Raw genomic sequence first — 22,619 nt, forward strand, 5'->3', positions numbered from 1 at the left:
CGCCTGGCCCCCAGACTAGTTAGTGGCCCGCACTACACGGGGCGGGGGCCCCACTGGCTGCTCCGCCTGGCCCCCAGACTCGTTAGTGGCCCGCACTACGCGGGGAGGGGCGGGGGCCCCGACGGCTGCTCCGACGAGCCGCGGCACAGCAGGGCGGGAGGGTCGACGGACGCGCTTGGCCGAAGCTGGGGGCGAAAGAGGCTAGAGGCAGCTCAGGCCAGAGGTGCATTAGGACTGCATGGAGGCCCAGGGCTGGACCAGTAGGGGATGTTGCAAGTTTGGACTGAGATACAGCGGCAGAGTAGCGGCTCCATCTGTACCAGATCACAATCCCCATTTACATCAGAAAAAAGTATGGTCGGGGCTCCGCCCATCTAGCCCTACAGCATGATGATCACACGCCCTTGGACCAGGTCATGACTCCCACCTTAGGAACCTAGGAGCTGAAAGAAAACTGGCTGCACTTTGGTGCACACAGACCATTATTTTCATCCATTAAATGGCAGCCAACATTTAAAACTCACTGGCTTCCTAGGGGGAAAAACCCCCCCAACACTCTACTCTGAGGAAGTTTTGATTGAAGTGAACAGCTTTCAGCCCAAGCCCACCACAGGGCCTAGATCTCATCCCAGCCAGCTGGTCAGTGCATATATGAGGGGCTTTACAAAAAGTCAGAGGGAAAAGCAGCTACTATTTTTACATTATTATTATTACCGCGCTGAGTGACCCAACAGCCATGTGCTGCCAACAGTTATAAGCAGTTCCATTCACTATCACAACAGCCATTATCTACCAGCAGCTTATTTCCAGACACTACTGCAAGGAGCGGGGAGAGATGGAGCAGAATACATAATAAGGCGAGCTCAGTGTGAAAACTAGATGGCATTGGAAGCCATTCAGTAAAGCATGAGTCACTGAAAGAATCCTGGGATACCAGAGGAGGAAGATGGAGAATGCTGAACTCTACTGCGACCCTTAGTAAGACAGGACAGTCAATTCACCTGACACCATGGCTGTGGCTAAAATAGCTTTTAACAGCTAAAGAAGGAATGTGCATTGCCTACAATTTGCCATGGCCCCCTTTTTTGGGGTGCGTGGGGAAGAGCTGAAATTCCCCCACCCCTGAATATTTTGTCAAATTTTTTTAATCCTGTTATTCAAAATTGTACTGTACTAACGGGATATAGAACCTTCCCACAGGTGACCACCTGTACAAAGCTGTCCCAGGTCAGCAATGATCAGATGTTAACATCTGATCTCCATAAGCGGCAGCTTGGCAAAAGGAAATCAATAATGCAAAGTTAGACTGTGGAACTCACTGACACAGGGTATTGAAGCCAACAATTTAGCAAAATTCATGGAGGAACTTGACATTTATATCGATAACCAAAATATTCAGAGTTCCAATACTAAAAAAAAAGTTTTCGATGGAATAAGAATTTTTATGCTTCTGGACTTAGGCCAATCTTGGTTAGATGTGAGGAGGAGACTTCCTTAACGAGAAGATTATCTCACTGCATCTTATGGGATTTCTTGCACGTTCCTCTAAAGCATCTGGTGCTGGCCACTGTTAGAGAAGATAATGAGGCAGAGTGACTATGGGTTTGACACAGTATGGGAATTCCTAGGAAAGGCACGGCACTGGTAGCCTCTGTTTAGAGCTGCCCATTTAACACTACCTCACGAAACCAGCCATTGTGATAGCCAGGCCTGCTGGCATGTCCAGCAGATAGGTCAAGAATAAAATGGGCCAGAGAGACTGAGCTGTCCTCAGACACCCAGGTCCCAGTTGAGGCACCACACCTACCTGTGCTGTAAACTGCTCCCTGGATCCCACATTCTGGAGCTTTTACTGCCATCCTTGTTAGCAGCAATAAAACCAAAATTTGATATCCTGGCCCTAAAAAACAGCTTTGGTAATAACCATGACACACATGGTGCCATTTTAATCTTTTAAAAACCTAGATTAATATCCTTAGATACTGGCATTTGTCTAATACAATTTAAAAACTAAACATTTGCAACGCTCAAGTGAGTTCCAAACATGAATTAGAGGGCACTAACTGCAGTCGAGATGTTGGGAGTGCGACCTGGGTGTTTTTAATTTAATACAAATTAAATACATTGTGCGGCATCCATCTACAGCAGAACCTCAGAGTTACGAACACCAGGGTTATGAACTGACCAATCACCCACACACCTCATTTGGAACCGGAAGTACATAATCAGGCAGCAGCAGAGAGAGGGGAAAAAAAAGCAAATACAGCACAGTACCATGTTAAACGTAAACTATTAAAAAATCAAGGGAAAGCAGCATTTTTCTTCTGCGTAGTAAAGTTTCAAAGCTGTATTAAGTCAATGTTCAGTTGTAAACTTTTGAAAGAAGAACCGTAACTTTTTGTTCAGTTATGAACATTTTAGAGTTACGAGCAACCTTCATTCCCGAGGTGTTCGGAACGCTGAGGTTCCACTGTATTGCACAAACAAGTTAGACCATAAGGTGGCACCGCTCTCTGTATCAAATAGCCAGGCCCTAGCATCCTTATATCTGGAAGAACTTTCTCATGCTCTGAAATTAAACAATTACAGCTAGGCAAGTACTGGGGGGGAAAAAGCCCTGCATTCCAGAGACTTTTTGAACAACTTTCATTTAACTGCATTTGTGTTCCTTTTAAACACTCTAGCAAATCCGTTTGCTGGCGTGAATATTTGCAGCAAAGGCAAACCATGAAGTGAATATTGTAGTCTACTGGCAGAAAGTCAAGTTCAAACCCACAGATCTATGTGGGTTTGAATAGCACTGTAGGACTAGGGAACATCAACATTTAAATAATCCATGCATGATTGTGAGCATTTGCAGCAGAAACCTGATTATAAGTCAGTCAGTCAGTCAGGGAATGGAAGCAATAGCACGTGACCTGTGCCCAATCAAAAGACATCTTGGATTGCGGAGATAAAATACTCAATTCAGCATTTGCAGCAAACTGCTCCTGCAGCTAACTGTTGGCTGCAGTGTGTGCCCAGCTCTGGAGACCAGGCTAGGATAGACTGAAGCCTCATCTATGCAAGTCAAGGAAGATGTTGGCAGACACCATCTTGCCCTAATAAGGATCAAAAGGAGATGAATGTTTAGTCCAAGTTTTTATTGTCTCCTTCCTGGAGGGTACATACAAATCAAGCAGGACTCCCAGTTCCTCCAAGGAGCCCAGAATGAGGTTAATTCACATGCGTTTAAAAACAGCTCTTCTATCAGTACTGTTACACTGAAACATTAAAAGCAAAAATGAAGATTTTCAACCATACCCTAGCGCTAGTCACGCGTAACATGGACGTACAAACAATTTTATGGTGCCTGATATGTACAATTATCTTTAAAAGACCCAGGTAATAAAACCTCCACGAGGCGTCTGCATGCCTGGGAGGGCAGCTCCGCACAGTTGAGGAGGAGGAGCCTGTTCAGTTTTAGCATCGCAACCACAGTGTTAGGCTAAGAAGAGCAAAAATGAATGTGGAAGGATAGCTCAGCATCAGCAGGGCAGGCTGGGCCAATGCCATCCCACCAACCTGGCACGATCCAGGGTTGAGAGTTGCTCTGTTTTTTTGTGCTTGGGTAGAACGAACCCTGGACCAATTGCTCTGTTCTGAGGTGGTGGCTGCAGGCTGGCTTTTCTCCCTGTTTGAGAGCACAGTCTTGTAGGGGGTGGAGCTCCACAGCTTAGGAGGAACCATGGTTCAAATTCAGTTCTGGTGCAAGCAGATGCAACCTCATTGATGTCAAATGGAGCTCAAATGCTTATGCTAGGGCTGTATTTAACCATGGGAAGAGGACGGACCCAGATGGATCAAGTGGGTAGAAAAATCTCTCTTTCCATCTGGGTCTTTTAATCCTCTGAATCCAGAAATTAGTTCTCACTGCTTACTAGGTATTCTCTCCTGTCCCGGAGGAGGATGGCAAAGGGTGACCCTGTACTTTCTTTGATTATGGAAGGGAGAGGAGGTAACTGAGGTCTTGTCTACACTAAGAGAAAACAGTGTTGGCAACAGCTGTGTTACAAGACTATTGTAGCTAATAGGTTTCTCTGATCAGTGTGAACAGGGGAGTTTTCTTGAGAACCCTCTGTTGGGTTTAGTCTATAGCACTGTTTAGCTCAGCAACGTCCACACTCCTCAGAATTAAAAGAAGTGCCACCTACCACTTGCTGCTAACACCATTTCAACGGCTGTGGGGACGGAGTCGCAGAGCTGCCACTTCCCACCACACGATGGGACAAAAGTGGCTGCCATCCTCCACGCTGAGTGGCAGGAGAAAAGGGCCTGAACGAGATGCAGCCTCTCACACGATTCTTAAAATTATCTCAGGGTTTGGATTAAAATATTTTCTAAATATTTGTTCTAGGAACAAAAATCAGTGCCAAAAAAAGTTACAAGACCTGCAAAAGATTTTTATATAAAAACCATGCAAAACCAAAAAAACCCTTCTAAAAAAGGCAAAAAAAAATGTGCTGTGTATGTCTGTTCTTTGGATAGTTGATAAAACCACTGGTGGAAAAAAGATACCAGCAAAAAATAATACAAGGACAAATAATTATTCTACTTACTCTGAAGTCTCGAACACCTGAGACCATCCTGGCTTATTCCAGTAGCAAATGGACCGCAAGACAGGTGAGGGGAAGTGTGTAGGTCTGGTACCGAACATACCAAACAGGTGCTACAGAGAGTGTGGGGAGGATGCCGTCACGATGCAAGCCCACCCGCTGGGACCCTCAAAAGGAAGCTGGAATCACTAGTGGTTGGTATTGCATTGCTGCAGGAGTGAGGAGCATCTCCCCACTTTGCAAGTTGGTTGTGCACGATACTGAACAGTGGATGTGCCTGTGTTCTGTGTATTTGGACAGTGTACTGGTCTTGTTATTCACACCTAACTAGTTATAAAAGGAAGCCCGCCAAAGGCCCTCCAATACATAAAATAACCCCAAGTTGGTGCAAATAGGAAGCAAAGAGGGACCCACCCCTATGCACAAAGCTGCTTCAGTCTTCAAATTGGCGGCGGCTGTCATGCTAGAAATGGCAGCGAGCCGCATCCAGCCCCCCAGGCCGGCGAGGGAGAGAGGTGGCAGCACCTAGCCTGTTGTATCACAAGCCAGCTGGAATCCCTGCTCCACACTGGGGATGGGTGGAGAGAGGGAAACCAGGTTTCAAGCAAAGGGCGTGAGGGAAGTTAGTTTGGAGAATGGAGGCTGTGGGCACCGTCCCATGTGCACTTCAGAGAGGAAGACTAAATGTGAGCAAAAGCTGCCAGATGATACAGGAGGGATCTGCAGAGCACACGGAACATGCTCTGGGCTTCCAGCAACCATCAGCTTTTGACCTGCAATTTGTCCTTCAGCCAGAACCAGCTCCAGATCTCTCCTGTCGGCTCCTGTCCCTTCTCTTCTCCAGCAAGAGGCCTTTTTGTTTCATGCGCTTTCCAGTTGCCTTTGGTTTCCGTTGCAGAAACGCTGTTCGTGTTTTCATCTCTTGTAAGTTGCTCAGGGAGAGCACGCATTAGGCTGGGAATTCGTTGCCGTAATGTCTTATATGCTCATCGTTGACGGAAAGATACGTGGCTCGCATGCTGGGAGAGTACTGTGGAGGAGAAGAGGGAGATTAAGAAATATGTTCTGGCTATGGTCAGTAATCACGTGAGCCGCTCGGTAGTAGAAGCTGTGCTGCTGAACTTGGAAATGTCTGTTTAAGACCCCAAGTCAGTACAGGAGTAGGCTTCAGTTGCAAACCTATCTATCTGAGGGTTTTATTCTGCCACCCATCACCACAGTATCTGGGCAACTTCCACATGGAATCATAGCAACAGTGAAGTCCCAAGTGGATTTGCGGAAGTCTCTGCGTTTTAATTTTTGAGTTAGTCCTTTATTTATCGGTCAAGATCCCGTGAGTAAGAGGAATTTGATCCTATTTATGGGCAAGTTTCCTAGCCTGGTGAAGTGAAATCTAAAGTGTTATCTGTAAAACGAGATTATTTTATTTATGTCTTAATTATCTCATTTTACACCAATTCCAGCATTTCTTTTTCACTCTGCTGGGACAGCAAAATGAGATTACTCACATTTGTTTTCTGATTTTCAGGCCCTAGCTCAGAAACTGAACTGTAAATACAGCAGGGGAAATTCTAAACCCTAATGAAAAAACTCCAACACTTTCTCTTCAGTTCTTTAAGCCCTAAGAAACCCGAACAGACCAACGGCAGATGGGTGTGGGGTCTAAGCCACCCAGCAGTGCCTTAGTAATTAACGGGTCTATTCCCCTGCATCGTTTGATATTTCGACCGCCTACGAGAGACAAGGAGCAGTTGATTTAGGTGGCTCACAGGTCATGGTAAATGGAGGAGGAATTGATTTTAAAGCATTTTGTTCTACTTTTATTTTATTATGATAGCACCAAGCAGCCCCAGTGTATCCCGATGTTCCTTTCAGGTTCACATACTAACTGCGCTGCGGTGAAGGGATTTTAATGAGGAGTACAAAGGCCTTTGTGATTGAAAAATTGAGGTACCGTCACTCATTACAGTAATTCTGTCCTGACTATGGCAACACATATCAGTGCCTGGTTTCCATGTCTACCAAATACGATTTGGACAGTGGCAAGTTGGAGGGCAAAGGGGTACGCCTGCTGGGATGACCCCTCCTGGCAAAGAACTGTGCCATGCCGGGCTGCCCCCCGGAGCAGAACACACTGCACGTGCAGGTGGACAGTATGTCCACACAAGAGGGAAAAGGCACAAATGCGATGCACAGAGTGTGTGCGCCAATCACTGAGTGGGGCACTGAGGGAGAGGAAGAGGAATGCACCGAGACACGCCAGAGATAGTGTGAGGATGCCACGGCTCACAGAACTCCCTCTATAGGACGCAAGTTTGCCGGCTGACCTTCTGTTGAATTATTAGTACATGGAGATTACCGGTTCCAATTCTAGTTCCCATAGGATGAGACAGGCAGTGGGAAAAGGTAATGGACGGCTGCATCTGCACTAGCCTGCTTCACACTCGCCACCAGACTAGCACCGACAGCTCCATCAGTGGGAGCACTGGACAGCTAACCCTGCTCTGAATAATCCTAGACATAGCCTAGGTCTGTCTTCACTGCAGAATTAGCAGGCTCTTACTCAGGTGTTGCCCCTCTCCCATCCACACACAAAACTCACTGACCCCAAGTTCAGCGGGGCTTCCAACCCGGGCTAGCTGGCTCCTCTGGGGCTACAAACTAAAACCCGTACTGGTCACTCGCCCACTTTGCAGTATGGACACAGGCCAAGTCATTCAAGTGCTTATAGTCCTCCAGTGCCTTCCCACAATTCCCCCCGTTTGCCCAGGACAGACAAGTTCTCCCACAATTCACTGAATGAATCAGAATGTCTTAGCACAAAGATCGATGCGATACCCCAGAGGCCCTGAAGGTGCACACGTGGGAGCGCAGAACCAGTGAGGACACGGTAACTCCAGCAGGGCTTTGCAGTGTGGCTGCTCACACCTGGGGTAGGCCAACCTGGGCGTCGCTCGCCCGAGCTAACTCTGCAGTAGGACATGAGCATTGCTCACAGAACCAGGGGGACTGGGGCTGGCTGCCCTGGAGCAGGTGCAAGGGTGGGAGATTTGAAGGGAGAGGCTAGAGCAGACAGCCTCAAGAAATTCCCATCCCAACAACAATGCAAAAGGAAATTCTCTCCCCCATTTAGTTTAAAAGAGGGGGAGGGGAGGGGAGGGAAAAAGGTCCCCACCAAGGCAAGGCATTAGGGAAGATTATTCAGAGTTTGTTATTTTGGAACTCAAAAGCTTGAAAGCCCTTCCTCGGGGACTTCGATTAGATTGTTCAGTGCAAGGATGGCAAAGAGCCGGGCGGGGCATGAGCTGGCCACAATGGCCTAGCGCCTAGCCATAGGCTAGATGACACCGGCCCGGGGGGATTACAGCCAGAGATGGAGGTGTCTAACGGGATTTCATGGACAATGCCCATCATCTTCAAGGGGGGGTGGGAAGCAACCAATGCACGGAAGAATTAATGAATGATGATGCTATCGAGGCTGGAGCTTAATGATTTCTAGCAACCATTGAAAGGCACGTGCACTCTGGAGGTCTGGGTTCAAATCCTCGAGTCAGGCTCCGAGGATCAGATGAGTTCAGCAGGTCTCAGCCTAGTCCCCATTTGCAAACCCCCAATAAACCACTGCGCAGCAGCCTCTGCAACAGGGTCCGGTGAAGGCATTCTGGGGCCCTGGGCACGCTGTGGCCCCACCCCTCCTGGGGGCAGTGGTGGCCATTACACAAGAGCCACCTGACTGGGCAGAGCTGAACGACAGGCCTGCATTTCAGCCATTAACAGGAAGCCCTTACATCTAAACTGACACTGCTTAGTACGAAGTGCTCTCACAGCTAATTGCAAGCTGCTCTGGGCAGGTGCCAGATCTCCCTAGTCATCTAGATCACCAGTGTCTGAGCAATTCCAAGGATGGAGGCTGTAACTCACTGCAAGGGGCATCCCCCTGGCACAGCATGTTCATTCCCAGAAGAAGCCGTTGGGGAGCAGCTCTGAGGAATATTGGCTGGGCAAAGAGAATCAGATACTTAAGTTATTTTCTAAAAATTCCTTCCCAGCGTTACTGCCACCTCCTCCAGCTAGATTTACTCCAGCTGGGCTCAATGCTCATCCTGGCTTCTGGTCATATTTCACTCAGACAGGGCAGGGAGGAGACTATTAAGGCAGAGAGAGGAGGAAGCAGTATTGGGGGGGGGAAAGCGTCCCCCTTTTCTGTGGAAAGGGCATTTTGATGGAGATTTTCCAAACAGCCCCCTGATCAGTTTCAGTCCCTGGTTCTAGTTAGTTTCCCTTCCTGACATAGGAGCACAAGGAGAGTGTATTGAAGAACTCAATGGGTTGAGAAAATCTGGGAGCCCTCCACACAATCCAGGCGGATTCAGGTTTTGGACTGGTGTTGAGCTACACAGAACCCCTGGGTCTGGCTCCAGAGCACCTACTGTCAATGGTTTCCCATTTCTGTTCCAATGAAATCAAAACACATACAAAGAAAATATACAGAATGGAAGACAGGACAGCTAAAACGATGGACGTTATTAGGGGAACAAAATGACCATCCCAAAACAGAAAAGAAAAAAAAAACCCAAACTTACTCTTGATGGGCAACATAGCTCCAAAATAGTTGATGCAAAAACAAAGCAAACATTAGCAGGCAAGATGTTTTTAAAGAACATTAAGCCAAACACTCCAGGTAAATGGAAACAGGTTTTGGTTACAGTGAATGCATTCTAAAAAAATCTTGGGAGAAACAAACAAAATAAAAAGATCAGAACCAAAGCAAATGAAGCAAAACTTGAGTTTGTCTTCTGAAATGTTTAGGACACCTGCCCCCTGCCCCCCCTTTAAAAAAAAAAAAAAAAAGCCAATGCTTGGAGAAGATTGGAGAAGAAATCTGTTAATGAGTTAGATACGGATGCATTTGTTTTTAAATATGGCACCAAGCAGAAGGGCATGACAAGATGCAATAAAATGAAGCCATATGACGTATTGGTGATGTAGCTGGAGAGCTGTGGGGAATGAGTCACCTGCTTTTTCATGAGCCATTTTCCCCCTCTTGCTCAAGTGGCGTATCAAGAAGTTCCACCTCCGAGTCCAAAAGGCGGGACTTCCTGTCCCGGCATTACATTTCTGAACGTGCTGATTCCTGGCTTGGGATTATCATTGCCAGAGGTACCGTGTTCTAAGGACAGGGTACGTCCATTAATGCCCAAGAGCAAGAGGGGCTGGAAGAGGAATTGTTCACGAGCCATTGTCACTAGCTCAGCAAACAAACCCCTTTGGTTTCTGATGAAGTAGAAGGATTCCCCATCACTTAGCAACACGATTAAAATAATAAAAACTGAGAAAGCAAAGAGGCCCTATTATAAAAACGACTTGGCTTCAGATGCCCATCGTACCGTAGGGGGAGGAGAGCCTCTTCCAATCAACGGGACATTTTCATAGCGTGGGTTTCCACCGAAGAGTGCAGCCTGGTTCCTGCGGGGAGACGGAGTAAAAGCCCTTCAGAGACGGACACCACACGTTGACCGAGCACCACCCCAGAAGGACAAGTCTGCTGAATGGACCAGATCTCCCAGGGCTCTCGTCATTAGCAGCACCAGGGGGAGGGTGCGCCAATTCCCTCTCTCGTTGGGTCGGAGGACAGTCATGGAGTGGGATACCGCACCTCCATGCAAAGGGGATCTGGGACACTCCAGAGCCCTCTACAAACACTGGACTGGCCCAGAGGTTCTGGGACTGGTTGGAGGAGGGAGGCAGAGGGCTGTAAAGCAGACAAACCGTGGGGTCGAGAACGCCTTCAGCACTCATGGAAGGTTGTGGGGTTTGCGGTTTTCTAGCACCGTGCATGCCACGGTCAGAGAGCTTTACACACTGACACCTATCAGTCCTCTCTCTCTCTCTCTCTCCTACTGAGGGGCCAACAAGGCGAAGCAACTTTCCCAAGGATGGGGACTCAATAGCCAAGTGGGGCACAGAACCCACCCCTCCCAAGCAGCAGTTCCCTGCCCCAGGACAGCCCCCCAAGCGCTGAGCCTTCCCCCAGGGAGAAGTCAGCAGTGAAGCGAGACACAGCGAAGGAGGGGCGGAGAGGCGAGGGGGCCGCACCAATCTTTCCCAGGAGCCTTCTTCCTCTTCACACCAGATCCGAGCACAGGGCTCTCACCCTTCTGAGCTGGAGAGCTGTATATTCCCCCCCCCGCCCACGGGGGAGGGGTGCTTCTGTCTGTTGAAGCCTTAAGGATCCGCTCTAAGCCTCCCCAACAGCCCCCCGAGGCCCCTCCAAGCAGCAGCCCCGGTGCCTCTAGCTGCCCCGCTGGGGAAGGACTGGAGTTTCTGAGCGTGCTGCAGGCCAGTCCATGAGCACCCAGCACCCCGGAGGGGTTCCCCAGCGGGCGAGCGGGGGTGTGTGTTGAGGACGGAGCAGCCTTACATGTACTCAGACACTGGGGCATTGGAGATGGTCTGTGCTGGCGGGTGCAGGCTGGTCTGGCTTCCCAGACTGCTGCTGTAGCTGCAGAAGCTGCGGAGCTGCCCGCGGGTGGGGTTGTGGGTGGCGATGCGACGGGCCTGCGGGTTGAAGGGGTCTTCCTCGTCGATGTCGTCGTAATCCCGATCCCTGGAAGGAAGGAAGGAGGGAGGGGCCGCGCGGCCCGTTAGTCACCCTCTGACCACGCGGGAGCACGGCCGGCCCAGGGGGGGCAGCCCCCGGGGACGGTAAAGGGGCCTCTCTCTGGGCAGCCTCAACACAGGCACCGTGACAAGAGCACGGCCGTGGAGTCTGAATCCGGGCCGAGCTCGCCCAGCCTCATGCCTGCTCTGTGGAGAACAGGACCCATAAACCCGCCCTCCTCCCCTCACCCCCACTCAAACCCGCCCTCTTCCCGCCCCCCTCACCCCCCACCTCCCCCCAAACCCGCCCCCCTCCCCCCACCTCCCCTCACACCCGCCCTCTTCCCGCCCCCCCCGCCCCTCCCCATAAACCCGCCCTCTTCCCGCCACCCCCACATCTCCCTGGGGAAGTCAGGGCCCCAGGGCTGGGAGAGCTGGCACAGGGCAAACCCACGGCAACTGGACACCATGGCTTTGGAGGAAAGGACCAGCCAAGAGACATGACCCGGTACTGCCACTGCCTGAAGCGTTCAGGGCCCAGGCCCAGGCCGCGACGCTCCCCAGGATTCATCAGGAGCCAGAGGCAGGCAGTGTGCCAGGGAAAGGCGGCTCAGAGAGCCAGCCCCTAGGGCAAGGAGGCAGGCAGCTGTCCATGGCACCGAGGCAGATCTCCCACCCTCTGTGGGCACATACTCCCGGATGGTGCCTGGCCGGCCACACGCAGCATTACAGCTTGGCTCCCCAGACCGGTGGGGAGCGAAACGACTCCCACCTTCCCCCTAGAGCGGGCACCGGCGGCGCGATCCCAGGATCGGACCCACCTGTCGGCAAAGTGCTTCCAGGCCCGCGGCGTGGCACAGATGAGAGTGGAGAAGGACATGGCGGCCAGCAGGGAGAACAACGCCAGATAGAGCAAGCCCTCCACCCCGTCGTAGCAGACGCCCATCAGCCCGTCCAGGTAATCCTGCAGTGGGGACAGACCACACCGTCTTGCTCCTTTCCCCCCGTGCTCCCACGGGGCTGGCAGGTGGCACCGTGCCAGCCCCAGGGTGAGCCACGTCACGGGAGGGAAAGCTCCCCCTGCCCCGATGCCCTGGCAGAGACGCCCCACCCACCTTGTGCAGGCCCCGGCAGTCCAGCATGGCCGTCAGCTGGTGCAGGCTGGTCTCGGAGGAGTTCAGTAGCTGCTGGATTCCAAGCAGGTCTTTCTGCAGCCGAGAGAGGAGGGGCAAGGCAGAGGCACTGAGGCCAGCTGGCGGAGCTGGCAGCACAGATGGGGATGGCGTGTGGGGGGAGGGGGGCAGGAGCTGGTGCACAGCGCAGGACGGGCCGGGGGGGGGGGGCTTCTCCCCTAAACGCGGCAGCTTGGGACGTGGCATGTGGCCCCTGTCCTGGCCACAGCTGAACTTTCATCCCCAACGTCTTGTGCGTTCCAGACACCTCTGAACCGTTCTGGCCTCGGGTGCAGGATTTAGGGTGGGGCTAGAACGCCTCCCTCGTCTCCCCCCTCCCGCGCCCCAGCTCCCCTCCCCGGCTCTCAGCCCAGGAGGAGCCGTGCCCGTCTTGCAGAGCGGCCGGGAAGAGGACAGCCAGGGGCGCTGTGGGCTCAACGCTGGGCACACACAGCGGGTGGCATGCACAGCTGTGCAGAGGGAACGGGATGGGTTTCGGTTCCCGGTATGAGGAAGCACGGAGCAGCCTCTCCTCCCCACCGCTGCCCCGGATCTGACTGCCCAGCGCAGGCCCCGCCTTACCTCGGCCGTGGGGAAGAGGGGCACCGCAAACTGCATCAGGCCCTGGATCTGAATCTGCATGGTGGTGAGCGAGCGCTGGTAGATGGTCAGGGCCTGCATGGCAGAAAACAAGACCTAGTTCGATGGCACTGCCCATGCCACCCGCAGGAGGGCAGGAAGAGCAACCCCCCCTCTGTCCCCACGCTGACAAGACCCAAAGGCCAAGTTGGGCATTGTAACCCCGGAGAGGAAAATCCAGCCAGTGCCAGCTATGCCCGTTCTGGGCCTGGGATCTGCAGAACAAGCCCAGGAAGAGAGCTTGATGCCTCGATTTTTCCATCCCAAGGCGCCTACGTGAACTTGTCTTGTGGCTGCGGTTGGCGTTGGCAATGCCTGGAGCACTGGGATACAAGGTATCGGGAGCCGCATTCCTGCCCCAACTCCCATAGGAGACACTGGGCTCCTCACCAACCCCTTCTCCACACTGGCCCCCATCCTAGGCAGAGTCAGCCCCTGTCCTCCCACCCCCCGCAGGCACTGCAAGGGGGAACACCCAGGCACGGGCTGGTTTCCTTTCCAGCGCCGGCCTCTGGTGAGAAGGCACCAGGGCCGCGCTGCAGGAGGGGCTGGGGGGCTCCGTACCTGCTGGAAGGGGTTGCTCAGGTTCTGGCTGCAGTACAGGTAGTAGTGAACCACTTCTGCAACGCAAGCACAAGGGGAGACGTCGGAAACCAGGGTGATATGCAGCCCGCCCCTCGTGGGCACCTCTCACCCAAGCCAGAGAAATCCCTCCAGCCCTCCCAACAACCCACCCCAGCACCAACAGGGTACCAGGCCCCGCGGCACGGGAGCAGGGAAAGCAGCGTCTCTGCACAGGAGCCTTTACCAAGAGAACCATTCGCCTCTCCCGAGCGGCCTGGACGAGACGGGGACGGGCGGCTCTGCTGGAGGCTGTCTGCCATGGATGGCACCGGGCCAAGTCATGCGGCAACGTGCCTGCTGGTTTCAGCTCCACTCCAGGTGGGGACGCGAGCAGCAATGCAGCGTAACTTGCACCAATCTGGCGTAGCTGGATAGAGCTGCCTCTGCTTACACCAGGGCTGAGGTTAGCCCTCAAGGAATCCCCGATGGCTGCAAGTTACACAGCCCTGCCTCTTACCCCACTCGGTCACCCACGGGCGTCCCCGCAGGCACCAGAGCCGCACCCCGCCAGGCACGCTGGGCCCGTGTCTAAGCGCTACGCACAAGAGAGGCGATTCCGTCACCTGCGCTGAGATCGCCCCGAGTTAGGTTCATGATGAACTTGTCCGGGGCGACGCAGAAGTCACTGGTGCCCTGCAACAAGCAGAGAACACATGCTCACCGCACTGCCCGGCCCCTCGGAAAGCACCCGGGCCAGGGGGCAAAACGACAGCTGCGGGGGGGGGAGCACGTCGCTAGGAGCTGCCCCAGCCACAGCAGCTCCACCACACACAAAACTGGGCCCATTTTAACAGATGGTGGAGGACCAGTTTTACAGTGTCTGTCCCCTAAGCAGGTCTCCCCATGCCCCACACAGCGGACACCAGCCCGATTCCTCTGGCCTCTCCGAACCCTATTTACACCCGTGCTCTGGCACCACCTCGTGCAGCCCCTCCCGCACGGTGCCGCCAGCTTGTGCGCACAGGGCCCCGTGCCCAGCGTGAGGGGGGAGCGCCCCTTTCTGCCACCACCACCCTCGGGATCTTGCATTTAGTCCCAGGCACTGCAGGACTAGACACCCCCTCCCCCCCCAGAGCAGAGCGCGGCCGGTTCCTGAGGGGGGAGAAGCCAACGCAATAGACGCCGCGCCCCTGCACCGCCGTGGGTCATCACCGCGCCTGCTCGAAGCACGGGAGAGAGACGGGGATTTGGCAGCTGCATGCCAGTGAGGGCCCAGCTATCAGCAAGAGCCGCTCCCTTCCCCAGGGAGTGGGCAGCGGCTGCTTGGTGTCCTAATGGGATCCAGGCCTTGAGCTACTCCTGCTAACACCCGCTTTGCAGCACACACTGTGAGGACAGCCGGCCAACCGCTCTGTTCCTTCTCACTCACCACAGCCGCAGAGGTGTCCACAGCCAGGGAAGCCCAGCTGAGGATGAGCGTCACCAGCCCGCAGCACAACATCCTACGGGAGAAAGGGAGACAACTCAGTTACGGGGACCCGAGATCTCCCAGAGCCCAGGCCAGTGGCAACAGCTGCTCTCCTCGGGGCTGGGCTGGCGATGGCTGCAGAGGAGCCCACCCAAGGTGCTGGAGCCATGCAGGGAGAGCGCCCATGCTATGGGATTGAGGGCAATGCCCAGCCGCCCGCCTGGCCTTTTCCCCGTCTCCTGGCCAGCCAGCAAGTGACCCCAAGGACCAGCCTCCCTCAACACCAGCCTGCGCAACAGCTGAATTATTAACAAGCGCTGCAGTCGGGCTCTGGCTTTATCCCGTTTGCAGCTCGAGCTGCTGCGCTGCAAGGATCCATCCTGCCTGCTCTCCTGTCCCAGGCGGGCTCTGAGCCGCACGCTCTGGTAGGGGGCGTCGGCCACGGGCGGGCTGGGAATCGCAGCACCGTAACCATCCACCCTGGCCCAGTCTGGGAAGGGGGGTGTGTGTGTCTCTTATTGAGCACTGACTATAACGGCGCTGTCCTGCTGCTCAGGGGGGGAGCTGACCCCTGGGCAGAGCAGGGCTCTCGGTGCTGCAGCACCGTCCATCCTGCAGGTGCATCAGGGCCCCTGTGCCAACCCAAGGGAGGCAGGCGCAGGGCCAGTTGGAGGCCTGGGGAAGGGCAGGTGCCCATCTCCCCTCCCAAAGCTAGCAGCAGCCTCGGCGCAGCGCAGGAGGGTGGGGCCGGACGGGCAGTGCCCACCCCCCGGCAGACAGTGGGGCGGAGGTGGCTACTCACGTGGTGAGGAGGCACCTGGAGCGCTTGGCCAGCCCCAAGCAGGCGATGAGGCAGATGATCAGGTCCAGGATGAAGAGCAGCAGATAGGAAAGCCACCTGGGCCCGGGGGAGGAAGGAGAGAGGCTGTCAGAGTCCCTGGAGGGCCATCTTCCCCAGAGCCAGCTGCACTCCCCCGGAGAGGCCAGCACATGAGCTGCAGCCGCAGGGACGCCAGGAGATGGGGTGAGATGGACGCTGGCCTGACCCTGTCTGGCTGTTCGTACGCTCAGGGTGGGGACGGCGGGAGCCCTGCAGTCTCTGGCTGCCCGGCTGGATCTCAGCCTCTCCCCTCGATGGCAACAGACGTGCACCCGCGGCCCTGACCCGGCCGCTCTTCCATTGGGCCTGTCGCACGCTTCACGCCTCTGCCACCGTGGCTGGTTTCTGAGCAAGGGCTTCCCCCCTGCCACGGAGGCAGATGGGATGGTGCTGGCTTGGGCAGGACGGGTGTACAGGCTGCCCACATGGACGGGGATGGAGGCGCATTTGGTCCTATCAAGTCCAGCTCCCCAGGACCCAGGCCAGGTCAGCTCCCTACGTTAGACCCCCAGGGGATGGGGTTTCCTCTGCTCTCCCTCGGGGGACACAGACTAGCTCAGAGCTGCAGGCACTTCCCCCTCGAGGTTCAGCCTGAACTCTCTGCTCCCCGGGTCAGACGCTGCATCGCTGAACACGACCCGAGCGCGCTGGGCAGCGACGGGGCTGAGCACAGACGCCAATTACAGCCCCCGGGCGCAGGCAGTTCCCGACACCAGGCCAAGTGGGGCTGGCAGATACAGCTGCAGCCGCCCTCGTGGGGCGCAGGCGGTGCTGCAGGCCGGGACTGTGGGGAGCTAGCGGGAGCGCCGGCGCATGGGGGCAGGAGGGGAGCACACCCTGTCTCTGGCTCGCTCTCCCCCGAGGTGCAGGAGCCCAATGGGCGCTCTGGTTTCATTCTGGTTCGTTAACCCTGCAGGGGAGGGTGAAGTCAGCCCGTTTCTGCTCATTAGAATCTCTGCCCAGAGCCAATTAAAATCCTCGACTCCAGCACAGCGGGGCGCACGCTGCGGACGGCTGCACCCCCCGCCCCGGGGTCTGCTCCTTTTGGCGGGGGGGCCCCCCCCCCCCCCCCCCCCCAGTACTCCCTCCCCGCACCCCTGAGCCCCTTCCCTGCCATGTCTGCAACAGGACGGTGAAATCCCCAATCGGCAGAGCCCCCAATTCAGCAGTGTCATCACCGCAGCAACCCGCCAGGGCACAGGAATTGTCCCTGGCGCAGCTCTGGGCTCCTCCCCTACCCAGCCCCACGGTGCCGTGCTGGCCTGGCCCAGGCGGTGCAGTGCAGACCCCGATCCGCGCCCCCCCGCTCACCTGTAATACTCCACGTAGCCCACCTGGCCGGCCACAGCCGTCAGGTCAACGCTCACGTCCTGCCAGACGGGCAGCCCTGAGAGCTGCAGGACGATGTTGCCAGCCATTTGCTGCAGGAACTTCAGGGTCTGCACGTAGTCGCCCCGCGTGGCGAAGATCTCGTTCAGCCGAGCCAGGTGCTGCTCCAGCCCCACCTTCATCTGCACCGTGGTGCCCGAGACCTGCCCAGGGGAGAGGAGCAAGAACAGTGAGCGTGGCCCCTGCAGCCCGTGTGCTGCCCCATCCCACCCAGCGCTGGCCCAAGGGACCCCCTGCAGGACAGAGCCCGTGGGAGCGGTGCCCACCGCGGCGGGCTGTGCAGCGACGGAGAATCAACAAGCCGCTGACGAGCGACAGGAGCAGAGCTCTCCGCAATGGGGCGGGTTCTCCCTGCTCTACGGATGGGGTCACAGAGCCCCAGGGACCTGCCGGGCGAGTCCTTGGGAACAGGCTCTGGGCGTGACTCAGTGCTCATACCAGAGCATCTGCTTCTCTGCTTCCCCAGCCCCGGCCGCCCTGCACACGACCAGGCCGCCCCGCCTGCCCTGGCCAGGCTAGCTCTGCAGCCAGCAAACAGCAGCTCCCGCCCCCGCATGGAGTAATCCGGCAGGAAGGGGAGGGCGCCGTGCAGGGGCACAGGGAGTGGGGGCAGGGCTGCCAACAGCACCAGCCTGGCAACGCTAGGGGCTGCCCCAAGCTAGCGAGCGACTCAGCCGGGAGTCTATCAAGGGCAGAGGGGACCCTCGTTTCCAGCCAATGGCACTTCAGGGGCCCTGATGGGGCTGTTTGTAGGGCTCCCTTCGCCCCCCAAAGCAGGGCAGCAGGGAGCATTTGCAGGTTTAAATCCAGCCCCTGCATTAGCTCTGTAAAGGTCTCCCCAAGCGGCAGCGGATGGATCAGTGCAGCCCGGGGCCCCCAGCGGGGCCAGAGCTCTGCGCTCTGCTCTCCCCAGTGCACCCTGGGAACAAAGGGGCTCCTCGTACAGACATTTCCCCCACGCTGACCAACCCGACCCAGGGCAGGTCGAGTCACCCCAGTGGCAAAACTGCCGGTGCCCAGGTCACCACCACGGGCGCTGGCATGACAGCGGGAGATTTTACAGACAGCTCGGCGTGGGCGAGGCCGGATGGCGTGGGCAGGAGAGGAAAGGCCTGGCTGGTCGCGTCGTGGGGCTCCCCCAAGCCAGGGCAGACGCCACAGCCGGCACACCCGCTCCTGGGGTTGGAGCTGCCTGTGCCTTGGGGGATTCAGCCTGTAGGGAGCAGCCCCCTCTGCTGGAAAACCTCCCAGCTCGGCATCTAGCGACGCGGTGCCGCAGAGGAGCAGTTCTGCAGCTGGGGTCTGACCTAGATCCGTCACTCAGCTGACTGCGACGCTGCCTCCGGCTCTGAAAGAAACCCGCCGCTCCAGCGGGGCCGGCTGCCATCTCCACGCGGCCTGCACAACGGCGCCGTTCTGCGCTCCCCGGACGCCAGGCCCAGCACAAGGGCTAGACGCTCCGGGACCCGGTGCTCCTCCAAACAGAGGGAGACAGGACGGGATGGCATCACTGCCCAGGGCACTGCCGAGTGCTCGTGTTCATGCACCCATGGCATCTCCAGGGGTGTTGCACCCAGTTAACAGAAGCAGCCCCCGATTTTGGGTGCCTCTGCCCAAGCTGCAATGCCCTGGGCCTGGTTTCCAGAGCTCCCGCTGATTTCAGCTCCGTCCAGGTGGCTGGCCAGCCCCCGGCTCCCTGGGGGCGGAGAACATTTGGGAGCTTTGGCCACTCGTGTAGGTCACACGGCGTGTCGGGGAAGATGTGAGGCACAGAACCCAGGAGTCCTGCATCCCCATCTCGGCTCACCCCACAAAGGGGAAACAGACACCAGAGGGGTCACTAATACCCTGTTATTTGTTGTTTTATCCGGCTGGTGCCCCGGAATCAGCCCCGTGCTGCCGCTGCCCAAGGCAGTCCAGGTGCCCCTACCAGCTCTCACCAACCATCGCCAGCCCAGGCCCAGGCCTGCTAAGCACAGAACCAGCAACCACCGCCTCGGGCACCGAGCTCGGCTCTCCCGGGCCCCAGGCCAGCCCCGACAGCCTGTAGGGAAGGCAAGTACCATCCTGCTCTGCAGCAGCCGGGGCAGGGCCTGCTGCCCAGCTCCATGGCCAATGGTCCAGAGCCTGCCAACAGAAATCTCCCCAGGTGCCATCTAATGGGCTGGCACAGGGCACCGTGCCCTTTGCCCCACCGCTGGGGATAAGGACGGCAGAACCTATGCCTGCCTCCCCCCGCGCATGAGACTCCAGGGGATTCCCAGCCACGTTCCCGAGAGCCCCGTGGCCACCGGGGTACGTTACTGTGGGAAAAGGAGACTGTGCCAACGTGCTGACTCGGCCGTCGGCGGCGCTGCAGCTGAGCCAAACTGTTTGGCCGACGCATCTCAGCCGTAGCCAGCAGCTCCCCTGTTACTCCCATCCTGGCCTCGCTCCTTCACCCTGCCTTCCTCACCCCCCAGCTCTGCCCCACAATCCCCACCGCTGCACTCCTCGTGAGCGGTGACTCCACTGGGCAGATGTGCAGACCCTTCCCAGCCTCGTTGGGCGTCAGGACAGACTATTCCGTGCACGGCCGTAGCGCCAGGACCCCGCTGCGCTAGGTGCTGTACAAACAGGTCCGAGAGATGGAGTGAAAGCTGTCTGAGGCGGGGACTGAGTACGAGACAAAAGACAACAGGTGGATCCAGACACACGAGCGGGGAGCACAGGGAGCCAGTTCTTGTCGGCAGGATGCATAGTGCGCTCAGCTCACCAGTTCCGGAGCCATTTCCAAGTTTTCCCGCTGGCCTCCGAGCAAGGGGGCGTTCTGAGGAGGGCGGGGAAGGAGGATGAAGAGGGAGCTTTGTGGATGGTCTCAGGGAGCTCCTCCGAAGCTCCAGGGGCAGCGTGGGAGAAAGCACAAAGGGGCTGGTTTGAAAACGCAAGGGGGCGCTGGAGGCTGGGCTCATGGGCTGATAGCGCCTGAGAGGGAGAGTGGGGACAGGCAGTGAAGGGCTTTGAACATGGAGACAAGTAGTTCCGTGTGATGTGCCAGAGAAGAGGCGGCCGGATGCACAGAGACGGGTGCCACGGTCCAAGCGCCAGGCTAGGAAAAGGATCGTGGCAGCAGAATTCGGAACGGAGCCGAGCGGGGACGAGAGAAGAGAGAAGAGCAGAGAGAAGGACGCTGCGGTGATCGAGATGCAAGCTGGCGAGCGCCGGAGCGAGAGGTTTCGCTGTGTGGATGGACAGGAAAGGCAAGGCCGTAGCTCAGGGACGTCAGGCAGGGAGAACTGGCGAGATTTAGACACAGGCTGGATGGGAGCCGCTGGCGAGGGGTCTGAGGTGAAGAGGACACCCAGGTGCGGGCCCAAGAGACAGGCATGATCGATCGACACAGGAGGTAGCGGGGAGAAGATGGTGAAGAGCCATGCTGAGCTCGGGCAGGTGGCCGGACACCCCTGGGGAGCTGTCAGAGAGACAGGGCTAGATCTGCATTTGGCCAGGAGACAGGCTGGAGCAGAGGCAGATCCGTGCGTCGTCAGCACAGAGATGGCAGCTGAACGGGGGTTTGCGGATGAGATCACCCAGGTACAGAGGGAGGAGAGAAGGGGATGCAGGACAGGCCCCGAGGAACCCCCGCAGAGTGCCGGAGAGGGGATGCCGAGGATTCTCCGAGTTACCCCCTCTGCCACGCCTGGCGCTGGTGGCTCTCCAGAAATGTCCAACGCCGGGAGCGCCGCCTCGGCCTAGTCCGTCTCGCTGGGATAAACCCCTGGTTTTTCAGAGGTTTAATTTCTCAGCCAGCTTAGCAGCTGCAGGAGGGAGCTGCCAGCGCAGCCCCCGCAGCGGAGATGCCAGCTGATCCCCGTAATCTCTGGAGGAACACAGCTGTCTCTTTAAGACAAGGCCCGTCCAAGAGACCCACCGATTATATCATCCGAGCAGCTTAGAGCAGGAGTGAGGATGGAAAAACAGGTGAATGCAGCAAGCCCATGGCTGGTAGGAAAACATGGCCAGGCCAAGCACAGGTCAAATCACTTTCCTGCTCTGTGCCTTGGTTAACGATACCCACCAGCTCTGTAACAGACCGAAAGCCGGGGACTGAGAGCCAGTGATGGTTTCTTCTACGTTAGCGTCTCATGCCTGGCGTCCTCCCAAAGCCCCATGTATCTGCCACCCAAGCTAAGGAACTCAGGAGAAGCATCTCACCCCGCAAGGGGCAGTCTTGGGCTCTCCCCAGGCCACAACGACCGACCCACCAGCCCCAGCGCTTGCCAGGGAGAACGACCAACGGCAGATGCTTCGGATGCGGGTGGAATATCCCACAATGCACCTGTGCGGCTGACCCCAGCAGGCCCTTACCAGTGTGTCGATCCCAGAGAGGGTGTGGTTGGCATTGTCGAGGGCATAGATCAGCTGGTACACCCCATCGTTGGTCTCGCTGTTCCCATAGAACCCGATGCCGACGGCAGCGCTAGGGACGAGAGGAAACGCAGGTTAGAGGAGAAGGAAACGGCACAGCTGGCTCTAGGTGCCAGGGGCATGTTACCCACTGCTGGCCTGGCACTGCTGTAGCCGAGGAAGGCGAATGAAAGGCAGCCTTCTGAGCACCGTTACAGCACGTTTAGTGTGTGCACGAGACGTGACTCACCCCAGCTGGACGGGCCTCCGGGGGGAGCAGCCAGTCTTGGGCCTCCGACGCGGCCAGCTGTGCCAGCGACACCAACCCACTGGGAAATGGAACGAAGCCCCCGCAACCGCTCGCCAGGGCAGCAGGGTCCCTGCGGGTGCCACCGGGCTGTATCCGGCCAGTGCCCTCCTCCAGAACCGGGCGTCACCAGGAGTGGCGGCTCAGGGCTCGTGAAGGGGACGGGGCGAGGCCAGCTATACCATCGCTTCTCCCTGCCCACCCATGGGTTTGGTTCAGAGACATCAGGACTGAATCGCCCTCGGCCCTAGAGGCCGCTCAGCGGGAGAGGGAAGGTTTGCCCCGTCGCTGCCCCGGCCATACCTGCTCTGCGAAGGGAGGGCGTCGCCCGTCACCAGAGCCCTCCACGCCCCGCAGGAGCGCCGCTCACGGAGATCCCCACCCATCAGAGCTCCCCTTCGCCCCACAGCTGGGACTCCTGGGGCGGGGGCGTCATTTACAAGAATGGAAAAGCGGGGCAGGGCTGGAGGGGGTCCAGGCTTGAAACAAACTCAATCCTGGATACAAAGCCATCAATAGCTTTCAGTGCAGCCCAGAGCTGCCCGGCCAACGATCTCGTCGCCTGCCCCTGCCTCTCTCCTGCCCTTCCCCAGCCACCAGAAGGCGATCTCTTGCTCAC

At 56.8% G+C, this 22,619-nt stretch overlaps 1 protein-coding gene across 1 annotated transcript in view; it reads right to left on the bottom strand.

Annotated features, from left to right (window-relative positions):
- Positions 1-3,128: 3,128 nt before the first annotated feature.
- The window catches only part of TTYH2 (tweety family member 2), a 32,339-nt gene continuing 12,848 nt past the window's right edge, over positions 3,129-22,619 (bottom strand). The window contains exons 3-14 of the mRNA XM_026654562.2: positions 21,655-21,766; positions 17,230-17,450; positions 15,841-15,936; positions 15,000-15,072; positions 14,194-14,263; positions 13,571-13,626; positions 12,950-13,042; positions 12,311-12,403; positions 12,017-12,159; positions 11,017-11,202; positions 9,983-10,061; positions 3,129-5,625 (exon numbers count right to left, since the gene is read on the bottom strand). Of these exons, the coding sequence (XP_026510347.1) occupies positions 5,545-5,625; positions 9,983-10,061; positions 11,017-11,202; positions 12,017-12,159; positions 12,311-12,403; positions 12,950-13,042; positions 13,571-13,626; positions 14,194-14,263; positions 15,000-15,072; positions 15,841-15,936; positions 17,230-17,450; positions 21,655-21,766 (1,303 nt within the window). The 3' untranslated portion in view covers positions 3,129-5,544. The remainder of the gene's footprint in view (positions 5,626-9,982; positions 10,062-11,016; positions 11,203-12,016; positions 12,160-12,310; positions 12,404-12,949; positions 13,043-13,570; positions 13,627-14,193; positions 14,264-14,999; positions 15,073-15,840; positions 15,937-17,229; positions 17,451-21,654; positions 21,767-22,619) is intronic.

This window comes from Terrapene carolina, unplaced genomic scaffold, assembly GCF_002925995.2.
Source record: "Terrapene carolina triunguis isolate 2854851 unplaced genomic scaffold, T_m_triunguis-2.0 Scaffold192, whole genome shotgun sequence".
Lineage (NCBI taxonomy): Eukaryota > Metazoa > Chordata > Testudines > Emydidae > Terrapene > Terrapene triunguis.